Genomic DNA, 26,608 nt, shown 5'->3' with positions numbered 1-26,608 from the left:
AGTCCGATGGGGCCAGTGTCATCATGCTGTTCGTCTGCCTTTGGCTGTCTCGAGCGGATGTTGACATCAAAACAAAGCAAACTCAACTCTTATGTAATTGAAAGGCAAGAGTAATCCATCTCAAATGCTGTCCTCCATTGTGCATGGTGTGTTAGGCCCACATTTTTTTTGAAATTCACTGTTTTTTAACTTCATGCCTAATAAAGATTTATTGAGAAAAAAAAGTTGTGTTTAGGTATTTATGATCTCTCCCTCTCTCACACACACACACAAACTCACACACACGCGCACACACACTCAAGCACACACGCATGCACGCACACACTCAATCACTAAATAGTTATATAACAGAACTAGTGTCATACTACAGAGGTGGAGCTGACTTTGCAGCATATTCACACAATCAAAAATCAGCACACATGCAGCGAAGCTCATTTCCTGAGTTCAATTACAGTAATTCAAGTTTCATTCATTTTCATGGCCAAGAGGATTTCACTTTGTGGGGTCTTGTCACTCTTTAATATAGGGTTAACTTAGCATGTAAACAACCCTCTTTTGGGGTGAGTACTAGTTGTCCTTTTCACAACATTATTTTGAATCCTTACAAGACAAACTAAACATTTACACAAAAATTATGATTTGTGAGAATTACAGAGTAAAATCCCTGTCCGCAAAGGATATATATATTTTACATTTATTTAAGATATTCATCTTCTTTTACAAGCAGCCAGAGGAATCCAGGGAGATCCCGATTGTGGCGATGCTTTGCATTTCCTGAAAAGCATAGCCACGCACATTTACATTGAAAAAAAACGAAACGTCCCTTTGTCTGTCACAAATGTTGAATACAATTATGTTTGAACTTACTCTGCCAATTGCCCAGTAGGTCTCTCAGCTGGTCAACATTTGAGACAACATATCCACAGGAAAGAATAAATAAACCCACTTCAAAACGCCGGTCTCTGTGTGTGGCAATCAATATCTGTTTGCTTATGACTTAATGCATGTGCACAAGACGGAAGTACATACACGAGATGAATGCATACTAACTGAAGTCTTGCAGGCGTTTACATGGTTTTGCGCATGTGCCAATTAATATACATTTCAAAGGCAGTACTGGACCTCTAAAACGTTGGATAAATAATACTTTCCTCTGGATATATATTTTTTTTAAAGCCAAAAATGTTGATCAGTTGAAGGACCGAACGCACAGACAATTAAACATGTTCAATTAACTAATTCGACTAGACTCAGCTGCTATCGCATTGGTACCTTTGGGAGAGCCACCTCTTAAGTAGACCAGAACTGTGAACACTTGAACTGTGAACTGTGGTAAACGGCCTTATCTTCTTTACCCACCAACTTTGGCGCTCCCTATGGGCACTGCTTGGTGACATTATGCTCTAGGCATATTTGATATTGACACTTGAGGGCGCTGTTGTCAAAAGAAATTCACGTGCCGCGATTTGAGGGAGCGGGAACAGTATTGACTGTGAGCATAGCCTGCTCTGTACCAAGAAGTCTGGACCTGAAAGGTAGTTGTGCATTTGCCCTGGAATTGCAGGATTGCTGGTTCAAGTCCTACTCTGACTCTATTCCTCAATCCTTACACTACATTTATCCTTATTATTGCATGGCCATCTAGTGACTACGTAACGATGTGTCTTATTCTGTTGGTTGCATACCAAGGAACAGTCTGAGCTCTGCTCATAACGCCTTGGTGCCAGACCTACTTGGGGCCAATCAATCTCCGACTCATAGTCTGTTGAAAAATATAGCACTGCTCTGGGAGACACTGATGTTCACAACGCAAATGTATGATGTCTGACCATCTGGCAAGGGTTTGGACAGTCACAGCAAAATCAGTGGTTTAGACTATAAATTGTGGGAAAGGCAGTGGCAATTTCCAAATGTAGGGAGCGGTGAGAGTTTGGAGAAAACAATCCACCTGTGGTGTATTCATTACGTCTCGCAAATGAAACCGTTGACCGTTATAGAACCAAACGGAAGCAAACAGAGCAGAACAGAAACGGGGACGGTCCTACCTGAATTTAGCCAATATAAACTCTCGTTTTCGTTGCAAAACGTTTTCCGTTTGTAGTAGACGGTTTCTGTTGCAAAAAATATATATATGTTTGGAGTAAATGGTTTCTGTTGCAATACGTTCTACAACAGACGAAACGTTTTGCAACAGAATCGGCGTAATGATTACACGCATGATTTTGTGCGTTCTATGAGCGGTGACGACACAAGTACGTCACTTTCTACCCAATGATGGCGACTGAACGATTTTACAGCACAAGAGGCTAGACCCGTGTTACCACAAAAACAATATTGTCAAAGTAACAACTAAAGGCGAAATAACAGTGTATTATAGTGACAATATAGTTAAGATAAAGGAGGAGAGGAGCGTCATCTTGCAGTTATGTTTCGGGGTTGTCCCGCCAACGTTCTCCGACCATAATGTGAGACGGAGAAAAAGGGGATCTTGGACCGAGCAGCACAGTCATAATCTGGATGACAAACATTGCTCAGTGGTGATTCTGTCACATCATCCACGCTGGCTTTTTTTTTATTTTAAAAAGCTAGCTGTATGATATCCATTCACCACAAAGAAAGTCATCTGACAGCTAGTATTTCATCGTCGAAACCCCGGGAGGGCAACCGCTGAGGAAGGATGAAATTCACGGAGCACCTTTCGGCGCACATCACTCCTGAATGGAGAAAACAATACATCCAGTATGAGGTAAATAGCTAGCTAGCTAACGTTAGCGGCATTGCTTGTTGGCTTGCGCAGCTAGCTAAATTATGCTAGCTACAGTAGGTGCCCAAAAGGGGGTTTTCTTAACGGGCTTCGTTTTTTTTATAGCCAACCCAACTAGTAATATCGGGTTAGCTTGCTAAATTATCTCGCTAACCACCTCGCCAGAATCGAAAATAGTTTCGGCTGAACCCTTGCCGACTAAAGTCAACGATTTACGAAAAACGACTGATTTCAGCACCCAATGAACAGCCTGTAATTACACAGAACAATGTCGTTTGTAATTGCAGGCTATTTGGGTGCTTTTGGATAAAAATTTAATTTAATGAGACATCGGAGCTCCAGTCCGCCCACACTAAATTAGTCGCTGCTCAACTCCATCGTAAATCGTGGTGTTGTTTAATCGGCTAGGATTAGAGACTTCAGACGTTCAGGTTTCTGCTCAGACGCTATGAATGCGTTCGTCTAGACCAAGAGTGACCGGTTAAATTGTTTGAGAGCATTTTTAAACCCTCTAAATGGTTCAGAAATAATGTCATTGTTGCAATAGTTGGTGAGTGGGCAACATGTACTATAATCTTAACTGCAATATCTAACTTTTTGGGCAACCGACGAATTTCACAGAAATGTGAATTATAAATGTCATTCTTATTGAAAGCAAATCTAAGAAGCGGTAGATGTGCGCTGTTTCTATGCTCCCCTTCTTAAATTTCGTTATAGCATCTTTTACTTTCGGTTTTGTACACCAGCTTCAAACAGCGGAAATTACAATTGAAAATATATTTCACAGGGTTTAGATCAGGGATCATCAACTAGAATCAGCCGTGGGCCAAGTTGTTGCTCAGCGGATGGTAGGGGGGCCGGAACATAATCATTATTTTTGTTGTTGTTGACGAAAACATAATTGTTTCAAACCTTGATTACATTTGGTAACATTGTCCTGCATAGGGTGCCGTCTTTCGGATGGGATGTTAAAACGGGTGTCCTGACTCTCTGTGCTCAATCAAAATCCCATGGTGCTTATTGTAAGAATAGGGGTGTTCACCCCTGTGTCGTGGCTAAATTCCTAACCTGGTCACATTCTGTCATGACCACCTAATCCCCCTCATTCCTTATTGGCATAGATCACACCTCACCTCTCCACCTGGTAGCTGATGTGTGGTAGGAGTTCTGCCACAAAAATGGTCGTGGTGCACCACTGAGGTGGGTGCTACATATTGATGGTGGATGAGGTAAAGCACTTTTAGGACCGTCAGTTAGTAGAAAAGTGCAATATAAATCCAATCTATTATTTGTTTACAATCACCAATGTCTCTATTATGCGTGGGAATACTTGGGAACAGTTTTCTATAATTTAAAATAGTTGATTTCCTGGTGTTTTTACAGTTCATGTCCAACAATAAAAATGAAAAAACAAACAAACATGTATTTGTCACACTGAACACATGTTTAGCAGATGTTATTGCGGGTGTAGCGAACTCGTGGCTTGGGGAACCCTAGTTTAGATTGCTTGTTTTGTCACATAAACTGAAATTGGGCGAACTATTAGAATTTTAACAACCAGATTGATTTCTGCATATTGCACCTTTTTAAATTGACAAGTTGAATTACTTTGCCATATTAAATTATTGTATGTTGCATTAACTTCCCTAATGTGGACAGTTTGTGTTACTACCTTACACAAGCTTGCGTTTTCACCCCATAAAATTGATTTGAATTACACATCCTTTTTTTTTTACCTCCGATTGGTGCAAAAGTTAGTCATCACAATGGCATGATTGATTGCTTAAAACAGATCAATATCTTTGGTTTTGCACCATTGATTTTGTCACATGCTGGGATGCACAGAACTTAGATTGAGGAATTAACCTCTGAAACGTTAAAACTATATGTAATTGAAAATATAATCTACGTAATCTCCCAAGTAATTATTTATCTTGAGTGCAATACAAAATAACTAGTAATGCTGCATACTGCAAGAAAGGTTCAAATCTAACCTTTCTGGTTAAAACTGATAAATTGCTGAGGTGTAGTCACTTTTGAGGATACAAGCTCAAGTACACTACAAATATTTGATGTATTTCCTATTCAACAAAACTGTATGAATAAGGCTTAAAATTAATAATATATATTTAAAAAAAAGTATAATCAATTTATGAAACGACTAACTATAAGATTTCGGAAAGTATTCAGTCTAGAGCTCGACCGATTATGATTTTTCAACGCCAATACCGATTATTGGAGGACCAATTAATCGACTGATTTTTTATTTTTTTTATTTAAAAAAATTGTAATAATGACAATTACAGCAATACTGAATGAACACGTATTTTAACTTAATATAATACATCAGTAAAATCAATTTAGCCTCAAATAAATAATGAAACATGTTAATGCAAACACAAAGTGTTGGAGAAGAAAGTAAGTGCAATATGTGCTATGTAAGAAAGCTAATGTTTAAGTTCCTTGCTCAGAACATGAGAACATATGAAAGCTGGTGGTTCCTTTTTACATGAGTCTTCAATATTCGCAGGTAAGAAGTTTTAGGTTGTACTTATTATAGGAATTATAGGACTATTTCCCTCTATACCATTTGTATTTCATTAACCTTTGACTATTGGATATTCTTATAGGCACTTTAGTATTGCCAGTGTAACAGTATAGCTTCTGTCCCTCTCCTCGCTCCTCTCTGGCCACCATCGAAGCAGCGTTACCCATGCAGAGCAAGGGGAACAACTACTAGAAGGCTCAGAGCGAGTGACGTTTGAAACGCTATTAGTGCGCACTAACTAGCTAGCCATTTCCCTTCGGTTACACCAGCCTCATCTCAGGAGTTGATAGGCTTGAAGTCATAAACAGCGCAATGCTTGATGCACAACGAAGAGCTGCTGGCAAAACTCACGAAAGTGCTGTTTGAATTAATGTTTACGCGCCTGCTTCTGCCTACCACCGCTCAGTCAGATACTTAGATACTTGTATGCAACGCAGGACACACTAGATAATATCTAGTAATAACATCAACCATGTGTAGTTAACTAGTGATTATGATTGATTGTTTTTTATAAGGTAAGTTTAATGCTAGCTAGCAACTTACCTTGGCTTACTGCATTCGTGTAACAGGCAGTCTCCTTGTGAAGTGCAACTAGAGAGGCAGGTTGTTATTGCGTTGGACTAGTTAACTGTAAGGTTGCAAGATTGGATCCCCGAGCTGACAAGGTGAAAATCTGTCGTTCTGCCCCTGAACGAGGCAGTTAACCCAAAGTTCCTAGGCCGTCATTGAAATTAAGAATATGTTCTTAACTGACATGCCTAGTTAAATTAAAGGAATAAAAAATATATAAAAAAATCGGCGCCCAAAAATACAGATTTCCCATTGTTATGAAAACTTGAAATCGGCCCTAATTAATCGGCCATTCCGATTAATCGGTCGACCTCTAATTCAGACCCCTTGACTTTTTCCCACATTTTGTTTTTACGTTAGTCTTATTCTGTCTGAACCCTACATCACAGCTACTAACAAACCCAGTACCTCTGTTCAATGGGGATGATTGAGAAGACCTGCAATCAATGGAACTGGTGTGGACTGCAGCAACATACTGTAGCTCTTCAATGAGCACCTGCATTTGGAGGTGACGACAGCTGCAATCCTCAGTCAGACTGAGCCACAGCTGCTTCCAGCTCTAATCTACGCATTGCTGCTTCTTGCACTGATTTTTAAAAATAAAACATCTCTGTAAAGGGTCAGCTTGCCCTCCCACAGTCTGCTGGACAGTGTGTGAACAAAATGGGTTCAGACCAGTGGTCCCTTAATAATTTCTTTGTTATGAAATAAGCATACACACCAAATAGATTTATGGCATATTGATCCATGCAGGTGTGCTGGCCGGCATTCTTGAAAACGTATGAAATATGGTCTAGTTATGTGTCCACCACACCCAGCCCCCCCCCCCCCCACCCACACACACACTTTTTTTTTCTCCCTCAGAAAATAGCACTCTCCATCTGCAGTACATATCATTTAATCATCGAACATCAGTGCTGCGAAGGTTTCCTTCGTGGGATTAGCCTACCGATTAGAGATTGGCAGGGCTGGAACAGACACTGAATGATGTCTCTGGCTATTGCTGGGGTCAGTTCTTTACACAATGATGACACAATTTGTCTTTTCAGACTCCCGGCTGTTGGCTAGAGTTGCACAACACATAGGGAAGAATTATCACTTGTGTAATGGTTTTCAGAAGTGTATTCTGAGAACCTGTTTGTTAGATTCTGCCTAGCTGTGTGTGTGTGTGTGTGTGTGGTTTGTTTGAGTGTGAACACACACACAGACACACGTATGCATGTGTGTGAGTGCATGCATGTGCAGCTCTGAGAATATAGGTGTTGTATTTGTTCACTGATCTCTCTCTCTCTCAGGGCAAGAGGGAAGCTGGCCTCTGCACTCACCATTCTGTATGAGCAGAACACTGTACAGCCTCTGAATTAGATTAGAGTTGCACAACACATAGGGAAGAATTATCACTTGTGTAATGGTTTTCAGAAGTGTATTCTGAGAACCTGTTTGTTAGATTCTGCCTAGCTGTGTGTGTGTGTGTGTGTGTGTGTGTGTGTGGTTTGTTTGAGTGTGAACAGACACACGTATGCATGTGTGTGAGTGCATGCATGTGCAGCTCTGAGAATATAGGTGTTGTATTTGTTCACTGATCTCTCTCTCTCTCAGGGCAAGAGGGAAGCTGGCCTCTGCACTCACCATTCTGTATGAGCAGAACACTGTACAGCCTCTGAATTAGATTCAGCAGGGAAATGGGCTGAGGCTTAAAGCCGATTTATATCTGAAATGTGGTCGGAGGCTCTGTATGAAGAATGTGACGCAATTGCGGAGCCTCCGGTAGCACGCAGAGTCCAAATGGAGCTCTGTACCACATGGCCGTGCGCCGCCCAAATTTTTTAACAACGTGGAGGGTTACATATAGCTCTGCATTGACATGATTGGTTGATGGTAGGTGAGGGCGGGAGGTCCTGTATAAACAAACTCACTTCTTTGACAACTTCCTTCACAACAGCTCTGCGCTGCTCTGCGAAGCGCAAGAAGTATGAACGCCCGGACTTCTGTAGAGGCTGTGTCACCGTAGAATGCTGCACGGCGAATGCAGACGTCAGATTGACCCTGTGTGACTGTGCGCATTCATGTGTTTGCGTGCCATATTCATGTCTGTCTGTATTCGTGTGTGTGTGTGTGAGTGACTGTGGTTACGGTTGTCATTGAGAATAACAACCAGTGCCAGTCTTAGTGCTGTCTGTGTGACCTCTGTTGTTGTCTACACTGCTGTATCTTTCGCTCTTGTGGAACGCTGGTGTCAGCCGATTTTTCTGGCTGCTGGCTGTCACCTGATGCGAGTTACGCCGAACCATTAAAGTCACAGTTTATGATTATCGCTGTTGTCATTGCAGAAAGCAAGGGTGGGTCGTATTCATTAGGGCAAAACTGTTTGCAACGGAAAACAAAAACAAGTTTCTTATTGGACCCGTTCAGGTAGTCCCTTCCTTTTTCAGTCAGTTTTTTTCTGTTTGATGAATATGACCCTGATTATGGTTTACAAGCTCACATTGGAGATGCAGTGGCTAACTCACCAGTAGTTAATAGTTTATAGACAACCTACACCTTCATCTTGGCTTGTGTGTCATAGAGTAGATGTAATCCTATTATAAATGTGACAACTTTACATCTACTATATATATATATATTTGGGTTTCTTTTAGCTTAGTAGCCTATTAGGCAGTGGGATTGCAGACAGAGTCAGCGGTCCGTTGTAGTCAGAAGTCCCTCAACTTGACTGTTCATTCTAACCAGGCTCTGTCTCCTAGACTCCTCCTGGTGTAGCCAAATACACACACACCTCCACAGTCCACAATGCTTTGATTTTGGCTGGCCTTGTGTTGTTGTTTGGCCTGTATTACGGTCCATGCTGTGTGAGTACAGCCATGTGCAAAGATACCACAGACCTGTGAAAGGCCAACAGGAGTACAGCGTCAGAGAATAGGGAGGATGGAGGGAGGTTGGGCTAAAGGGGATAATCGCCTGCCTGTAGTGTTCTGCTTTCTTTAAGAAACTTACGCTTTAGCACCCGCTGATACATTTACTGCACAGACACAGGCTCAAGCAGGGGCAGTTGCCCTCTCTGTCACGTACACACCCACACACCGTGGGTAGTGTGGGAAAGCGTTGGCTTTCGCTACACTAGTAGCACGGCGCCCTGTCTTTTTAAGGCTACATGCTGAGCATCGCATGACAGTTGGTGAGCTTTGTAAGCAGACCACGTCATGCCATCGCTGCCTCTGTTGCTGTTATCATCCCTACCATCTGTGCCACAAACAATTAGCTGCTCAGTCAAAATCGATCTGCTCCTCACAGTCACCATTTTAAAATCGAACAACCCTAGGAAAACACTGGACTGCTAGTATGAAAGTAGTACAAAACAAGGGTAGAAAACGTCATGTGAAAAAGAGGAAGGCATTTTCTCACGGTAAAGCCTAGGAGCGAAATGTCCCCGTGGTTTTACTTACTAGCAATGATTTTACCACAAAGGGGTCATCTTCAGGCCTTCCCGTGTGGTCAAAATGAATGTTTCTAATAAAACTACTGGAGCGTTCAACGGTGGACTGTTCCATTTTATATTAGCCCTCGCTCTCACAGGGACAGTCCTGTGGCAGTCTTCGTAGGGTGCAGAGCAGGGACCAGGCTCACGGCGGGGTCATCACTGTCCTCAACTGGCTCAGCTACAGGGCAGAGTAAGAAAGACACCGGGTCGCGTTCCAGGCCGCTGCACTGTGCAAAATGATCTGATCTCACAATGCCTTGAAGCGTTTTACATCTTCGGGAACCACATTAATATGATGTAGGCTAGCAGTCTGATACATACGGTCCGACTGTGTGGAGACGGGCTGGAACACAACCAACCCCTCACAGACGACCACAGCTAAGATGGAGGACTACACAGATGGGGCCCCTAGTCTTTTGGTTCTCACGCCGTCTCGCTATTGACTGTTTCTGAGATTCTATCTGATCTAGCCAAGTTCTAAGAGAATAGGTATAAACTAGTGCTTTTATTTATTAAGTCCTTTTATCCTCCATCTAGGTAGGGTAGACTCTTAAGGACACTATTTCTAATCGTGTCTAAAGGTTTGGCTTAAGGCAGCGAAAGCTGACCCCAGGCTATTTGCCTAGGAGTAGCATTTATCTGGACACTTTTTAAAAGGCATGTCTTGGACTGAGGAACTGAGGATGCTTGTTATTGTAGCCTGATGGTGAAGCTGTTGTTCCAAGGAGTCACATGATGAGAGAAAAAAAACAAGCATGTGAGAATGGATCTGCTTACATCATTGTTGTTGGGAACAGTGGGGGTTGGCAGTGTTGGACACACACACACACAAGTTGGATAAGGTGACAGTATGGAACCGTGATAAAGAACCAGCAAACACTGAACGATTGGGAATGATTGATTTGTGATTCCCACTGTAAGATAATACACACACAGAAACTCCAAACACTCCCACACAACACAAGTATGCCAACGAACCCAAAGCGCAATGACTGATCCCAGGTCATGCACAAACAGCACCATGTGCTCATCATCCACCATGGGCAGAAATAAAACAGGCAAGACTTTGACACTCCTGTTTGCACTTGTCCACGTCGGTACAACAACCAATAGGTTGTCTTCCAGTGAACTAGACTTCTTTCTCAATCCTTTGTCCATTTGTTCTCTTCATTCGCTGCTCTTGTTTGTAGATCTACTGAATCCACTCATTCAGCAGAGCATGAGTGACCTTGACCATGCGGCTCTATTGGCACCGAGGACTTGTATTGTCGTCTGTCTCACTTGCTTCTCCACAATAACGAGGGGCTTCTTGTTCTCTGCACTCTGGGACACACACACACACCCACACACACAGAGATGTAGAAAGACTGCAGTAGCTATCTGCTGCTGACTCTGTCTATTCTGAACCCATTGTCTGGACTCTGGCTAGGGGGCTAGGGCTTCGAAAAGCGCCTTCTGTTCTGTGTGATTGGCTCCGTGATGCACCAGAATAACCTTGACTGTTTCCTTTGTCAACCTGATGCCAAGGAAAGCTGGGACAGAACACTTCCCCTTTTTCACCTTTCTTCTCTATTGTTAGATTTGCATGACCCGTTTTTATCACGCAGCTCGGCTGCTTCCGCTGGCTGGCTGGTTGGTTGTACTGTCTCTGGTCTCCATCTGTCTACCTCTGTGCCTGCCTGCCTGCTTACTTGCTCCTGGGCAGAAATTCTCTGGCTGTTTTAGCTAGTCAGCGTTGGAATAATCTGGTTGCCCATGTTAAGGAGCGGCAGCGTCATGAGTCATACTCTACAGCACATCACAGGGCTCTACGCTGAGCTTTTTTACAAGGAGGACGCGTGTGCGACCTAAGTAACAAACAAAAAAATCTAGGCGGACACAAAGACATTGAGGAGAATGAAAACTAGGAGGTAATGATCCTACATATTTCTAGGCGCACTGGTGCTCCTAAATAAAAAAAAATCTGGGTCGCACAGCAAAACATTTAGGCGCATATGCGAGTAAAATAGTCACACTGTATCATGTGCTGTTATAACACATTGTGCTGTAGGCTTACATGTGTGCACCTAAAGTGCATCATTTAAAGGGTTTACATGTTGAAACGTAAGTAATGTTGCCTCAAACAAAATGTCTGCAGTGCATTAGGCCTTTTTATGTGTCATCCGATTAGTTAGGTTAGTGATTATTATTTTATTTACCCCTTTCTTGATTTTATATTTCTGCTCTGCAGGCTTTCAAGGATATGCTGTATTCTGCCCAGGACCAGGCACCCTCTATCGAAGGTAAAATAACCTGTGTGTGTGTGTGTGTGTGTGTGTGTGCAGTGTACGTGCATATTGCACACTATTAGGGCCCAGCCCTGACCCCCACGTCCCCCCCCAACACACCACTATTAGGTAGCTCATGGCCTTTCAGAATCAAACTGCTGCAGATATCAATCAATGCAAGAACAAAGTCAATCACCTGCATTTGATGGACCAGGAGAGAAAAGCGCTGGGCAAAGTGGAAAATGGAGAGGAGAGAAGGAAAGACAGAGCAGAGGAAGAGTGTTGAGCCAGGGAGAGGAAGAGTGTTGAGCCAGGGAGAGGAAGAGTGTTGAGCCAGGGAGAGGAAGAGTGTTGAGCCAGGGAGAGGAAGAAAAGTGCACAATAAGCAAACTTCATCCCTCAAATACCCCTCTTTCTTTAAACAAAGTTTCTGTCCATCAGTCTTTGGTCTAACAGCAAGGAGAATGACAGAATGCTTTGCTCCAGACTTTTTCTATTTTCGCTGGCGTCATCATAGCGGTCCTCAGTTTATTGGACGGCTAATCCATTTCTACAGCATGATTCTCAGTGCAACGTGTCATGGTCCTTTGTTAAGAGTTCCCTGTGGTGCCTGCGTGGCATTGTGAGCTTGAAGACTTAATCCAGCTTGTTACGTTTGACCAGGCCACAGAGGCTACTTTGTTCCACTCGCCTGTCAACACCTTTTGTAGGAGCCTGAGGTCTGTAACACAGTCAAAGCTGGACGGAACTGCAGTACACACATGTAGGTGGAGGATTGTATAGTGTAGCTGATTAGGGTGAAAAGAGTTGGTATCGATGAACCCTGAGATGTGCCTGAAGTTAGAGGCGTTAGGCGAGTCAAAGCTTGAGAGGACCCGAGAAGGCATGTAGGTTGAGTATTGTACAGTGTAGCTTCTTTCAAGGGATAGAAATGGTTTGCTATCAGAACGCGTGCATGTCTGTGTGTTAGACCTGGGTTCAAATACAATTTGAAATCATTTCAAATACTTTAACCACCCACCGTGGGATTAAAATTGATTTAATTGTAATTTTTTTGATCAATGATCTACACAAAATACTCTAAGTGGAATAATAACTAACTCCTATAGGTCTAAGCCCTTGGTTTTGCGATATCTACTAAGCGAACATATATTTTAAAATGGTCATACCATGGATCATTTAGCAATTTGATTTTGAATTTTAAGAACCGTGCAGGTATATTTAAGCAATCGGGCCCGAGGAGGTGTGGTACATTGCCAATATACCACTGTCAATGGCTGTTCTTATGTACGATGCAACGTGGAGTGCCTGGACACAGCCCTTAGCTGTGGTATATTGGCCATATACTGCAAACCCCCCCCTAGGAGCCTTATTGCTAATATAATATTACTGGTTACCAATGTGTTGTCATACCGGTGGTATACAGTCTGATATACCATGACTTTCAGCCAATCAAATTTCAGGGCTCAAACCACCCAGTTTATAATAAAAATTATATATTATTATTTATTTTTTATATTGATTTTGGCCTTTACTGCTATAGCCCATAGAAACGCATTCAATAACACATTCAGAAAATGGCAAAACAGAGTAAAAAAATGAATCCTGAGGAATAAGGTTGACGTGTCCGTCCTGTATCTAGGCGATATAAGTAAACTCAGGATTTATTTGTTAGACCCATATTTATTCACTTTGGTTATGGCACTGTTGCACTCTATTCACGTTGTGTGATAAAAAAATGTAAGGCCTGGCACTGGGTTAGCTTCCTGGCAACTCCCCTAAAGCTTGTGTGCGTCAGAGCTAAACGTCCATGAGAGTCTTACCTGACCATGTTGTTGACTTATTCCTTTGTAGCTCAAACGGTTCAGTCTGGACAGTCGGTTTTGTGAGAAGACATCTTGGAAATTAGGACCTGGGCGTCAATGTTCAGATGACTGCCGTAAAGCCTGTGGATGTCGTAGAGCAAAACAAACAACACCTCCTGGTCCTTTCACACGCCCCATGTTATGGAATTGGCGCAAGCTTTATAAGAATCGGCAGAAAGAGAGGATTGAGCTGTCGCCACTGATGGGTTCTGACTTCTAAACTTGAAATATTGTTAATAATCAGGTATCCTATGGAAAAGGAGAATTGGCCACAGTCTGGTTGTTACACCAGAAGTTATTGGTTATGTATATGGTGGAGTCAATTAAGGTTGGCTATGAGCCAGGGGCTTGGAATGTTACTGTGTGAGGGAAAGGCAATCACATGCTTGCGGTCACTGATAGGGTGGAGAGCTGTGGATTAGTGAGGAATGGGAGCTGAGGTCAGGTCAGGTCACATGACGGGAGAAAGAAGGAACAGTTTATTAGCCGCATCACTTAGCTTCCTGCCTAGCAATAAAGATGTCATGTTTAGAGGGAAGGAGGAGACTTCACCTAAATTGGGGTATATATACTTGTGCTGGTGGGAACATGTCTTTGTCTGTTCAGCTGTCTGAGCCAGTGGGTGAATACACTTGATTTGAGCTTTTATAGTTGTCCGCCAGGTTCTAAATAAGAGGGTAAAAATGAACACCACTTAAAGAAACTCTGTCTCTAGCATAAAACACACGGGGCTATTCAATATTCAAAGTGACGTGACGTCACGTCAAATTACTCTAGGGGTGTTTTAACGGGTAGGTCTCCCCTTTGCGCAAGGGGAGTGTACAATATTTTGCCATTATCCTTTTTAAATCAGCTTTTTAATCGGTTGTTGATCATTGCTAGACAGCCATTTTCAAGTCTTGCCATAGCTTTTCAAGTTGATTTAAGTCAAAACTGTAACTAGGCCACTCAGGAACATTCAGTCTGCTTTCCAACAGACTCTGGGAGACAGCAGGACAATAACCTAAAACACCAGGCCAAATCTACACTGGAGTGGCTTACCAAGACAACATTGAGTCTTGGTAAGCCACTCCAGTGTAGATTTGGCCTGGTGTTTTAGGTTATTGTCCTGCTGTCTCCCAGTGTCTGTTGGAAAGCAGACTGAATCAGGTTGTCCTCTAGGATTGGCTCTATTCAGTTTCTTTTATCCTGAAAATCTCCCCAGGCCTTATCGATGACAGGCATATCTATAACATGATGCAGCCATCACCATGCTTGAAAATATGAAGTATTTGGAATGTGATGTGTTGGATTTGCCCCAAACGTAATGCTTTGTATTCAGGACAAAGCTGCAGTTTTACTTTAGTGCCTTATTGCAAACAGGATGCATGTTTTGGAATATTAGGTTAGGTTAGTACTATTGTGGAGTAACTACAATGTTGTTGATCCATCCACAGTTTCCCTGGGTGGTTTCCTTCCTCTCCAGCAACTGAGTTAGGAAGACGTCTGTATCTTTGTAGTGACTGGGTGTATTGATACACCATCCAAAGCGTAATTAATAACTTCACCATGCTCAAAGGGATGTATAAAAATCTAGGTGGATGCCATTAGGTAGGTGCCCTTCCTTGTACGGAATTGGAAAAGCTCCTTGGCCTTTGTGGTTGGATATGTGCTTAAAAGTCACTACTCGACTGAGGGACCTTGCAATTATCTGTATGTGTGGGGTCTAGAGATGGGTTAGTCATTAAAAGAAATCATGTTAACCACTAATATTGCACACAGTCCATCCAACCTATTATGTGACTTGTTAAGCATTTTTACTCCTGAACTTTGTTTTGGCAAGCCTAAGGGGGTTGAATATTTATTGACTCAAGACATTTCAGCTTTAATGTTTGATTAATCTGTGAACATTTCTTAAAAACATAATTTCACTTTGACATCATGGGGTATTGTGTAGATCAGTGACACAATCTTATTTCAGGCTGTAACACAACAACATGTGGAAAAAGTCAAGGGGGTTGAATACGTTCTGAAGACACTGTATATCCCTGGGTTTCTTCGGCGCAAAAACAAACACAGATTCCTGTGTTCATCTGAGGTCATAGTTCAACATCACGGCCACTGATAGGATTGGAGCGAGCCGATCTCTGGGTCTGTAGGTGCGGTTGCTATGGCTGGACAGTGGACACATGGCCTGGAGTGTTGCCCAAGTTGAAACTCGACTCATCAGTGCGTCGGCAAAAAAGTATTGGGACACTGTTATGCTCCCAGTGTGTTTACTGTAATAGCAATGTAGTAACCAACCGGTGTTACGTAACCAAGAAGACACCGACGTTTCGCACACGGTGAAACTACCCAACCAAGAGTTTTTGATTTGTTAATAGCTCTTTGTTCAGTAGGCCTACCCTTTCCAAACTCTCTACTGCAGACTGCAGTCGTCTTTGTTTTCATCGCTATGATGCGAGTGTGTCAGAGAGATGTGTGAGTGTGTCAGAGAGAATGGGAGCGAGGATGCGACCTACTCACATGTGGTAAATGACAGTTATGAATGGCTGTTGCTTATGAATATGTGTGTGGGTGTGTGTTGATTATCTCGGCTGCTGTTTTTGTGCCATTACGTGTGTGTGCCAGAACTGGGTGTAAATAGCTGTTATTTACCATGGCAGACAAACGATAATCACAGGCCCATTTTAGGCTAAATTGAATGTAATTGAAAAGTTAATGATGGTCCTTGAAAACAGCTGAGGTTTGCAGACTTGTGAGGTTGGTTTCGCCCGTTAATTTTCACACACAGACATCATGATGTCACTTCACCAGCACGCTCACAAGTCTGACTTCACTGCCACCACCATCTTACCCACTGTGTCAAAATTGTTTTAAGGGTCTTTCTTCAACCAAATAGGCCAACAATGTGTGCCTAGTGCTCAGGCTCTCCTGTGATTTGGTAGTGTGTCACCCAGCTGTGTATAGATTGGTTGGTGTGTATCTCCAATCTTGTCAGCCCTCCTCAGGGCCCAGACGGCCTCAGTGACCCAGTTCTGTAGAGGTATATAGAGTTACCCAAACCAGTTATACAGTGGCTGTTACCATGCCCTGGGGCAGTTGATAACCTTAATCAACCTGGGAGTTCAACTTCTTACACTATACACTGAGTGTTCAAAACATTATGAATACCATGTTCTTTTCACGACAGACTGACCAGGTGAAAGTTATGATCCCTTATTGATGTAACTTGTTGAATCCACTTCAATCAGAGTAGATGAGGGGGGGAGAGACAGGTGAAATAAGGGTTTTTAAGCCTTGAGACATTGATTGTTTATGTTTGCCATTCAGAGGGTGAATGTGCAAGACAAAATATTGAAGTGCCTTTGAACGGGGTATGGTAGTAGGTGCCAGGCGCACCAGTTTGTGTCGTTTCAAGAACTGCAACGCTGCTGGGTTTTGCCCACACTTAACAGTTTCCCCGTGTGTATCAAGAATGATCCACTACCCAAAGGACATCGAGACAACTTGACACAACTGTGGGAAGCATTGGAGTCAACATGAGCCAGCGTCCCTATGGAACGCATTCACCACCTTGTAGAGTCCATGCCCTGATGAATTGAGGCTGTCCAGAGGGCAAAGGGGGGGGGGCAACACAATATTAGGAAGGTGTTCTTAATGTTTTGTACACTGTTCAGAGGGAAAAGGGGGGGGGCAACACAATATTAGGAAGGTGTTCTTAATGTTTTGTACACTTTGTGTACATTGAACTTGATTAACATCACACCAGAGAAGGGTTTTATTGGGTGATATATAGCAGAGGCAGCCCATATCCTATTGAGGGGTTCATAGCAATTCAATAATATTAAGATCCCGTTGGTATTCAAGCAACATCTTCTGCCCCTTTGTGCAGTTGCTATATATATATATATATATATATGGCCTAAGACGAAGGAAAAACAAGAAAAGGGACATTGAGGAAAAACTGTCAATTTAGTCCATGATTCAGCCACAGTCAGGATCCCTGTCTGAGATAAAATAGCATATCTTTTAATAAAATGAGCTCTGTTTAACCTGCAGACTCATAACAACCCCTCTTGGATAGTCCCCACTCAGATTTGGTCATCATGTGTCACTGTATATTGAAACTAAAGTCATAACACACATAAGAAAGAAATTAAAATCATGTCATTACCCATCTACGTAAAATGTTTTTCTCCCTCAAAACTTAACTTGTTTTTGTCATCCGCTAGATTTAGCGAACTGAGACATCACTGAAGCTTAGAGGACAGTAGGGGAAAGCACTGTGAAGATCCTTTCTATAAAAAAATCTCTCAATGTTTACATTTCTCTGCAACCTTTTGACTGAAGACACGTGCAAAACATAAAGACCCTGAAAGGCCAGTAAAAGGGATATTTGGAGACTTTCCCGCCAACGGCACTGCCACAGGCTAACATCCTGTTCAGCATACAGTTCTACAGGGAGTGTTCTGAGTTGTATCTTTCAGCTATTATATCCATTCACTCATCCATCATCCTCTCTTCCTCCAGTGGATTCAGACTCTAACGATGACCTCTCTCACTCTCTCTCTCTCTCTCTCTCTCTCATAGCATTTTTGTTGTTGTTGCAGACCAGTGCAGGGATTTTCCTGCATAGAAAATCCTTGGACGGGCTGCCCAGGGACCGGCCAGAATTCAGCTGCTCTGACTGGCTGACCTTTTATCTAAGCCCCATTTTGATCCAGAAAAAAACCTTCCAGTGATTTATCTTTTGCTGCAAGCGTCTGAATGCATGTGTCCTTGCGTGTGTAATGTATTCATGATATACTCGTTCTGCAGAAAGCGGGAGGATGAGCGTTTTGTAATGAATCATCGTTTCTCATCTAAGGCAAAAGGCGATTAGGGTGATGAATCCTTTCCTCTCAGATCCTCCTAGCCTATTACATCTCTAGTTCATTTCAGCATCTTTGGTTCTACAAAATATATGAGATTATGTACCATAGTTTCAAAAACCGATTTCAGGAATCCAAGTCTTCGAGAACGTAATACAGGGGTCACCATTTTCCTTAACTCCAGTGGGGGGCCACAGTGTGTGCCAGTTTCTAATCTATCCAAGCACAAATGCACCTGATAAAAAAAACGTACATGGAAACCTACATGAGCACGTAAGAGGAAGGTAGACTCCTTGAAATATCCCTGACACCCACCCAGTCTTTTCCAGACCACAGTCTGGTTGTTCTGACTCAGATAGTGCTCAGACACTGAGTCAGACACACCTGTCTGGACTACCCATAGCTCTACTGTAAGTGAACCTAATACTGTAACACTGGGAATTACTCGGAACCAACCTGCTGCCTTCTCGCCAACAGTTCCTCCTGCTGGCCTTCTGAGGTATTACAGGAGTGTGGCAGCACTGTATCGAGGCACATACTAAACTTTAAATTACTTTGGACCAGGGACCCCGCTCTCAGTCAAACCGGCAGCCCAGGGAGCCCCATCATACATTAGCAAAAAATACAGATTTAAATGTCTTATCATCAGGTGAATGAAAAATGGCAAGGAGAAGGAATTTTCATTTTAAAAATGAATAGATTTGGTAGATCGTTTTTCATTATTTTGACCTCCCCACAATGTTGTTGAAGTAGAAGTGTAAACTCTAACATAGCCTATTAGCTAGAAGGGTAACTCTAAAACACATTTTGGATAAAAGCAGCTGTTTAGCTGGTTAAACAAAGGTTAGTCATGTGATGGCAAATATTAATGTCCAAGTCAAGAAAGTTTACCAGCAGCAATATCACAATAGTAGCCTGTTCGCCTTTTCAGATATTCCAGATAGTGAAATTGGATCGTTCTGTGAATTCGGTGCCTTTTGAGATGTGTGACAGTGAAAAATTTGATTTCACCAAATGTTTACATTCTGTCATTAAGAGCACATGTTCAACTTTAATAAAATACGTGTTCCCATCAAGGTGAAATACTATAAGTACCAAATAAAGTAAGAGGGTTGAAGATTTAACCTTACATCAGCCATAAATCCCCTTGTGACAGGGAAAATGAAAGCTTGTGTGCAACAGGGAGGGGCAGTTGAATGCAAGCTAAACATAAAAAAATGTCTAGTCTGTTTACCTATAGGTCAAATCAAATTTTATTTGTCACATACACATACATGGTTAGCGGATGTTAATGCGAGTGTAGCGAAATGCTTGTGCTTCTAGTTCCGACCATGCAGTAATATCTAACAAGTAATCTAACAATTTCACAACAACTACCTTATACAAACAAGTGTAAAGGAATGAATAAGAATATGTAAAATAATATAATAATATAAAAATATATGATTGAGTGTTGGCCGAACAGCATAGGCAAGATGCAGTAGATGGTATAGAGTACAGTATATACATATGAGATGAGTAATGTAGGGTATGTAAACATTATATAAAGTGGCACTGTTTTAAAGTGGCTAGTGATACATTTATTACATCAATTTTTCCATTCTTAAAGTGGCTAGAGTTGAGTCAGTATGTTGGCAGCAGCCACTCAAAGTTAGTGGTGGCTGTTTAACAGTCTGATGTCCTTGCGATAGAAACAGTTTTTCAGTCACTCGGTCCCCGCTTTGATGCACCTGTACTGACCTCGCCTTCTGGATGATAGCGGGGTGAACAGGCAGTGGCTCGGGTGGTTGTTGTCCTTGATGATCTTTTTGGCCTTCCTGTGACATCGGGTGGTGTAGGTGTCCTGGAGGGCAGGTAGTTTGCCCCCGGTGATGCGTTGTGCAGACCTCACTACCCTCTGGAGAGCCTTACGGTTATGGGCAGAGCAGTTGCCGTACCAGGCAGAGATACAGCCCGACAGGATGCTCTCGATTGTGCATCTGTAAAAGTTTGTGTGTTTTTGGTGTCAAGACAACAAAAAGATCAGCCACCTGAGGTTGAAGAGGCGCTGCTGCACCTTCTTCACCACGCTGTCTGTGTGGGTGGACCATTTCTGCTTGTTTGTGATATGTACGCAGAGGAACTTAAAATGTTCCACCCTCTCCACTATAGTCCCGTCGATGTGGATAGGGGGCTGCTCCTTCTGCTGTTTCCTGAAGTCCACGATCATCTTTGTATTGTTGACATTGAGTGTGAGGTTATTTTCCTGACACCACACTTTAAGGTAACAGGGTTGACCTTAAAATGAGGTACAGATTTTGAATCACAAGTCAATAATAATCTTCAGAAATTACTTTGTCAAAGCAACAAAATAACTAGGTCTTCACAGTGATGGTGAAACTTGGAGAAATGTTGGTTAAAACCTTCCTACAAGTCAGAGGTTGCACGGAGGGCATGTCAAAATGCCGCATTTTGGCAATTTAGTAAATCTTTATTCATATAAAACAAAAATATGATTTATTGAATTCTCCATGTGGTCTATATTAAAGGGCACTTCATGGAATATAACAGGCTTTTAAAATTCAATATTGGTGCACAATTAATACTTATAATATCAAAGGGATGCAAAAGACCCTCATTTCCTGGAACCAGCCAATTTACTCAGTATTATGAGTTGAGAAATAAAGTTGACGTCATTAGATAGAAGATATTCTCCTGTTTTCAACTGTAGGTATGTCATTCAATACCTCCAGACCCCCAGTTGAATACCCCTGCTTTAGACCAGTGTTCCTAAAAAGCTGATGTGTGCAGGCTTCAGTCTCAAGCGTAACACTATTTTAAACACCTGATTCAACTAATCCACAATATGAAGTCGGACGTTTCAGTGCTAAGCTGGGACAAAAGCCTGCACACACTGCAGGGTGTCCAGGAGGACCAGAAGTAAAGACCACATTGTACATGTCCATCATATATTTTCTTCCCGTAGAAATTGGAAGCGTTTTGTCTCTCGCAGCAGTCTAGTGTTCTACCACTGCTGTGGTTCTCTCTGTATGAAAATATTAGCCTTCTGTGAAACACTAGCTCTCTTCCTTCAAAACATTGCAAAACTGCTTTTCACCTCTACCAAAACATTCTCACCCTCTACTGTGTGTGAACTCTCAAACATGGCCAGCTGTTCTACATTCTAAAAGACCTCTGCGGCTCTCAGCATTATGAACGGACTAGAACTGCTGTCTGTTGTCATAACACTGTCAATGTCATCTCCACCATGTCATGCCACCTGAATGTGCTGAATAAGTTAACTTCCAGAGGTTAAGTAATGACAGCGTAATGTATGTACGGAAACCTTGCTCTCTACGGAGTCTCACAATAACAATCTCTTAGGACAGCCTCTGCCAATGCAGACTTAGGGTAGGCAAGACACTAATATCATCAAAGTCAATATATCATAACATGTTTTTGGGCTAGTTCATTATTTCTGACCTGATTTGGTGGAATCCTGAAAAAATAATGTAAACGGTACAGTTTATATTACTAAAACATAAGTTGAAAATAATACTGTTGCTGCTTCCTGTTGTCATGGATTTGGAATTATAGCTGTGTCAAAACACTGTTTTTAAATGTCAATTCATAATCAATATGCTGCAATAAGTTGTGATCTGTTGAAGACGAAGACAAAAATTACACACACGTCACACTTGTGGTCAGATTACTGTATTTTGCAAAATTAGTACCTTTTTTAAAAACTGCTCACGCACCAATATTTACCAATCGGTCACTCTAGACTGAAATTGATTAGCTTGTTCTACTGTAATCAATAGAGCGTGCAAATGAATCACTCGCATCGATATTGTATTAAAATCAATGGAACTGGGACAGATATAGTTTGCGCTCTTTTAAAAGAAAAACCACTCATTTCCTTGTAGGAAAATGTTTATGGTGAATATGGAATAGAAAACGTAACTTTTTGACTGGAAAATGTCAACGAATCGTCTCTCCACAGTCAGTTGAGAGCAAATTCTTATTTACAATAACGGCCTAGGAACAGTGGGTTTAACTGCCTTGTCCAGGGGCAGAATGACAGATTTTTACCTTGTCAGCTTGGGGATTCGATCTAGCAACCTTTTGGTTACTAGTCCAATGCTCTAACCACTTAGACACTTCTCCCCCCTTTCGGTTACTAGTCCAATGCTCTAACCACTAGGCTACCCTGCCGCCCAATATATGATGATAGTGAATGTAGCATATTCACACACGATTACAATCCATTTCTTTCTACTTTATCCATGGAGAGAGTTTAGAAAAATCTCCTGAGCACAATTTTAACAAGGCATTCTAGACTAGAGCGTCCGTAGGGTCTGTGCAGCAGGATGAACGTTTGACGTCCCTACTTAAGACTCCAGTCGTTTCACATGTTTTGATGTAATTCCCTTCTAAATTCCCTTCTAAACAAGCTTTCTAAGTTGACTAGATAGTTAAATATGGGCCGCTAGTGTTTAAATGCATCAAATATGTGAAATGACTGGGTTGAGGCTATCTTTGGCGCAAGGACCACTGTTCAATATCACAGGTGGCATAAAATAGCAAGGTCTCAAAGACATTTGCAAATATCAGCTTGTCTGGAAAAGAGAGAAGATGAATAACACCTAGTTTTTGCCTTGTGCTTCAAATCTTCTCCTGTCTTTCCAGTCACCGACGAGGACACGGTCAAGAGGTACTACGCCAAGTTTGAGGAGAAGTTCTTTCAGACGTGTGAGAAGGAGCTGGCCAAAATCAACACATTCTACTCTGGTAACTGTGCATGTTGCTCGATTTCATGCACCTGATATAACCAAACCACAGTTTGTTTCTCTACTTAGCTAGCCTATTTCGATGATTGTACAAAAAACCAACAGCACATTCACATTGCATTACTAGCAAACAGTCACATTCTCCTCCACAGGTCTAGGCCACTAATAGCCCATCTGGTCAGAAGACAAACATGAATCCCTTAGGGACTGAATCTTCCTGCCAAAGACCAATAGTTAGGCAACAGAGACTGAATCAGACTGCCTCTCTCTTACACAATCTCCCTGTCTCTCTTACTCAATCTCCCTCTCTCTCCCCTTCTTCCCATGACCCTTCCTCCCTCTCTCGTCTATCTCCCGCTCTTCTTTCCTCCCTCCTCTCCCTCTCTCAGAAAAGCTAGCCGAGGCCCAGCGCCGTTTCGCCACGCTGCAGAATGAGCTGCAGTCTTCACTGGATGCCCAGCGGGAGAGCAGCATGCAGGGCCTCCGTCGCCGCCGCAAGGCCGTCTTCCACCTGTCCCAGCAGGAGCGCTGCAAACACCGCAACATCAAAGACCTGCAACTGGCCTTCTCCGAGTTCTACCTCAGTCTCATCCTGTTGCAGAACTACCAGGTTAGTAGACACTGCCCCTTAGACACTGCCCCTTAGACACTGCCCCTTAGACACTGCCCCTTAGACACTGCCCCTTAGACACTGCCCCTTAGACACTCCCCTTAGACACTGCCCCTTAGACACTGCCCCATCCTGCTGCACAACTACAAATTTAGACCCTTGGGCGGTATCCAGATTTTCATATTGTAAAACCGTGCTTCACTCATCCTGGAATTTACGGTATTACCGGCATAGCACACAAGGGGGTGCTAAAAACACAAGAAAAGCCCATTGGGCCTCTATTACCAGAATACTAACAAAAGCAGCACAAACTAATAGTGAAATCACATAGACGCTGTTAGCTAAATGCTAACTTGCGAAAACGATCAAACAAATTGCAAAGACGGGCAAATCCAGCCCATAAAGCTATACAAGCATAGCTAGTAGCTACCAAATGTAACTTTCGGTGAGTGTGGACATTTACAAGTGAATGTGAACGAGAGAAATTGTGCAAATGAGCCAAGTTGTGATGCATGCTTTTCTGAAGGAAGAGCAGCATGTGTACATCCTCCTCACCCCCCCACCCCCCCCTTAAATGATTTAGATGCACTATTGTAAAGTGGCTGTTCCACTGGATGTCAGAAGGTGAATTCACCAATTTGTAAGTCGCTCTGGATAAGAGCGTCTGCTAAATGACTTAAATGTAAATGTAAATGTACATGGAGAAGAAGGGAGGAGACAAAAAAAACACTAGTAGGAAGCACAGGAAAAAATGGCAGCTGTACAGAACTTATCCAGAGCTCTTTGACTTCTGGCAGAAAGCCATTATAAGATTATTATAACATTTAGTAGTGAATTGAATTACAACTTCATCACCTCATGTGCGCTGCACAACAGAGACTCATCGATAGATAGACTGCTATGGACTCACCAGCTCTCGCTTTCTCCCATTGTGCTATTTACAAACAAACACGTGACTGGCATAACTGTTCTGGGGAACTACAGTAAGCTTCATAATGTAAGATCATGTGAAACAGGTGATATGAAGAACTCAATCTGCTTTATCTCCTAACGTGTTGCACATGTTGACCCCAGGTATTAAAAAGGTAGAAATGACGGTATCGAAAAACGATCCTGTGGCTTTTTCCCAATACCTCCGGTATACAGTATACCAACCAATCCTAGTAGACACTAACCCTAGATACTACCCCCCTATACACTATTTCTGGATACTACCTCAGCCTCATCCTGCTGCAGAACTACCAAGTTAGGTACCAGCTCCTAATCACCAAACCCTTAGACACTACCGCAAACCCTAACCTTGTTGTCCTATGTCACCTTCTGATCCATTGCAATAAGTTTATTATAATCCTTCAACTGTTTCTCCTTTCCCCAGAATCTGAACTTCACAGGTTTCCGTAAGATCTTGAAGAAGCATGATAAGATCCTGGAGACGTCGCGGGGAGCTGACTGGCGCGTGGCCCACGTGGAGGTGGCCCCCTTCTACACCTGCAAGAAGATTACCCAGCTCATCTCTGAGACTGAGGTACTGGATTGGACAGGCATTTTGTTCCCCCTCTTAGCAATGAAAAGCATTGGCTAGCAGTAATGTACCATAATAATTTCAGTTTTATTCGCTTATCATCTTGTCTTGAACTTTTAGCTGTGGCAATCTCTTCCTTTTTCGCTGTGTCTCCTCCGCTCTCTCAGGCCCTGGTAACACAAGAGTTGGAGGGAGGAGACAGACAAAGAGCCATGAAGAGACTACGAGTGCCCCCACTGGGTGCTGCACAGCCTGCTCCGGCGTGGACCACCTTTAGGGTCGGCTTGTACTGTGGCGTCTTCCTCGTCCTCATGGTCACCGTGGTCATCACTGGTACGCCCGTCATCCCTCCCTCCCTCCCCATTTCTACGGGCCTAAGTGCTCTAGTTTAGGATTTGACAGCTCAGTTGTTGACGGAAAGCTGACGTTGATGTGTTATTAATGGGTTATTAATCGTTCTGCCCTCTAGCGGCGGTTGTGATAGAGAATGCCAACGTGTGGCCACTGGTGAGGATCTACCGCGGCGGCTTCCTACTGATCGAGTTCCTCTTCCTGCTGGGCATCAACACGTACGGCTGGCGCCAGGCGGGGGTCAACCATGTGCTCATCTTCGAGCTCAACCCCCGCAACAACCTCTCCCACCAGCACCTCTTTGAGGTGAGAGTTTGTTCCTGTGTGGCTCAGTTGGGAGAGCATGGCGCTTGCAACATCAGGATTTTGGGTTCGATTCACGGGGCCACTCTTAAGTAAAATGTATGCGCTCATAAATAACTTTGGATAAAAGCGTCTTATGAATGGCGCATATATTAGTCTGGTCCCAGAAGTTTGTTGTTGGACACTGGTTGAGTTTTAGTCATATCATTCTGATTATTACTTATCGTTCATATTATCTATGTGGCTTTTTATGGTCACATTTAGTGTAGTGTTACTGAATCTAGCTTTTCGCATTAGTATCAAGTCATTTGCTTGAATTCTCTCCCTCTCTGTCTCAAATTGAAACTAGCTTTATTGGCATGAAAGGAGCAAATCAGCTGTTGCCAAAGCAATGAGCAGTAGAATGGAATGACACGAATAGATGGCGTTTTCAATCAAATTACAACACCAGTTAACCTGCCTCACCCCTCCCTCCTCTCCTCCACATAGATTGCTGGTTTCCTGGGGGTGCTGTGGTGTGTGAGCATCCTGTCCTGTCTGTTCTCCAAGTCCATCCTGGTGCCTATGCAGGCCAACCCGCTGGTCCTCTACGGCTTCTTCTTCCTCTTCCTCATCAACCCCTTCAAGACCCTCTACTACAAGTCACGCTTCTGGCTCCTCAAACTGCTGGTGAGACCCTCAGAATGCCGAAGAAGTGCACTGTCAAAT

The 26,608-nt window shown here is 42.8% G+C and overlaps 1 protein-coding gene across 1 annotated transcript in view; it reads left to right on the top strand.

Annotated features, from left to right (window-relative positions):
* Positions 1 to 2,267: 2,267 nt before the first annotated feature.
* The window catches only part of LOC135515295 (xenotropic and polytropic retrovirus receptor 1 homolog), a 33,115-nt gene continuing 8,774 nt past the window's right edge, over positions 2,268 to 26,608 (top strand). The window contains exons 1-8 of the mRNA XM_064938986.1: positions 2,268 to 2,746; positions 11,591 to 11,642; positions 23,014 to 23,115; positions 23,504 to 23,724; positions 25,100 to 25,249; positions 25,414 to 25,579; positions 25,716 to 25,903; positions 26,390 to 26,569. Of these exons, the coding sequence (XP_064795058.1) occupies positions 2,678 to 2,746; positions 11,591 to 11,642; positions 23,014 to 23,115; positions 23,504 to 23,724; positions 25,100 to 25,249; positions 25,414 to 25,579; positions 25,716 to 25,903; positions 26,390 to 26,569 (1,128 nt within the window). The 5' untranslated portion in view covers positions 2,268 to 2,677. The remainder of the gene's footprint in view (positions 2,747 to 11,590; positions 11,643 to 23,013; positions 23,116 to 23,503; positions 23,725 to 25,099; positions 25,250 to 25,413; positions 25,580 to 25,715; positions 25,904 to 26,389; positions 26,570 to 26,608) is intronic.

This window comes from Oncorhynchus masou, chromosome 3 (assembly GCF_036934945.1).
Source record: "Oncorhynchus masou masou isolate Uvic2021 chromosome 3, UVic_Omas_1.1, whole genome shotgun sequence".
NCBI classification, from domain to species: domain Eukaryota; kingdom Metazoa; phylum Chordata; class Actinopteri; order Salmoniformes; family Salmonidae; genus Oncorhynchus; species Oncorhynchus masou.
The sequence above is the reverse complement of the archived record's forward strand: the minus strand, read 5'-3'. Positions and strand labels throughout refer to the sequence as shown.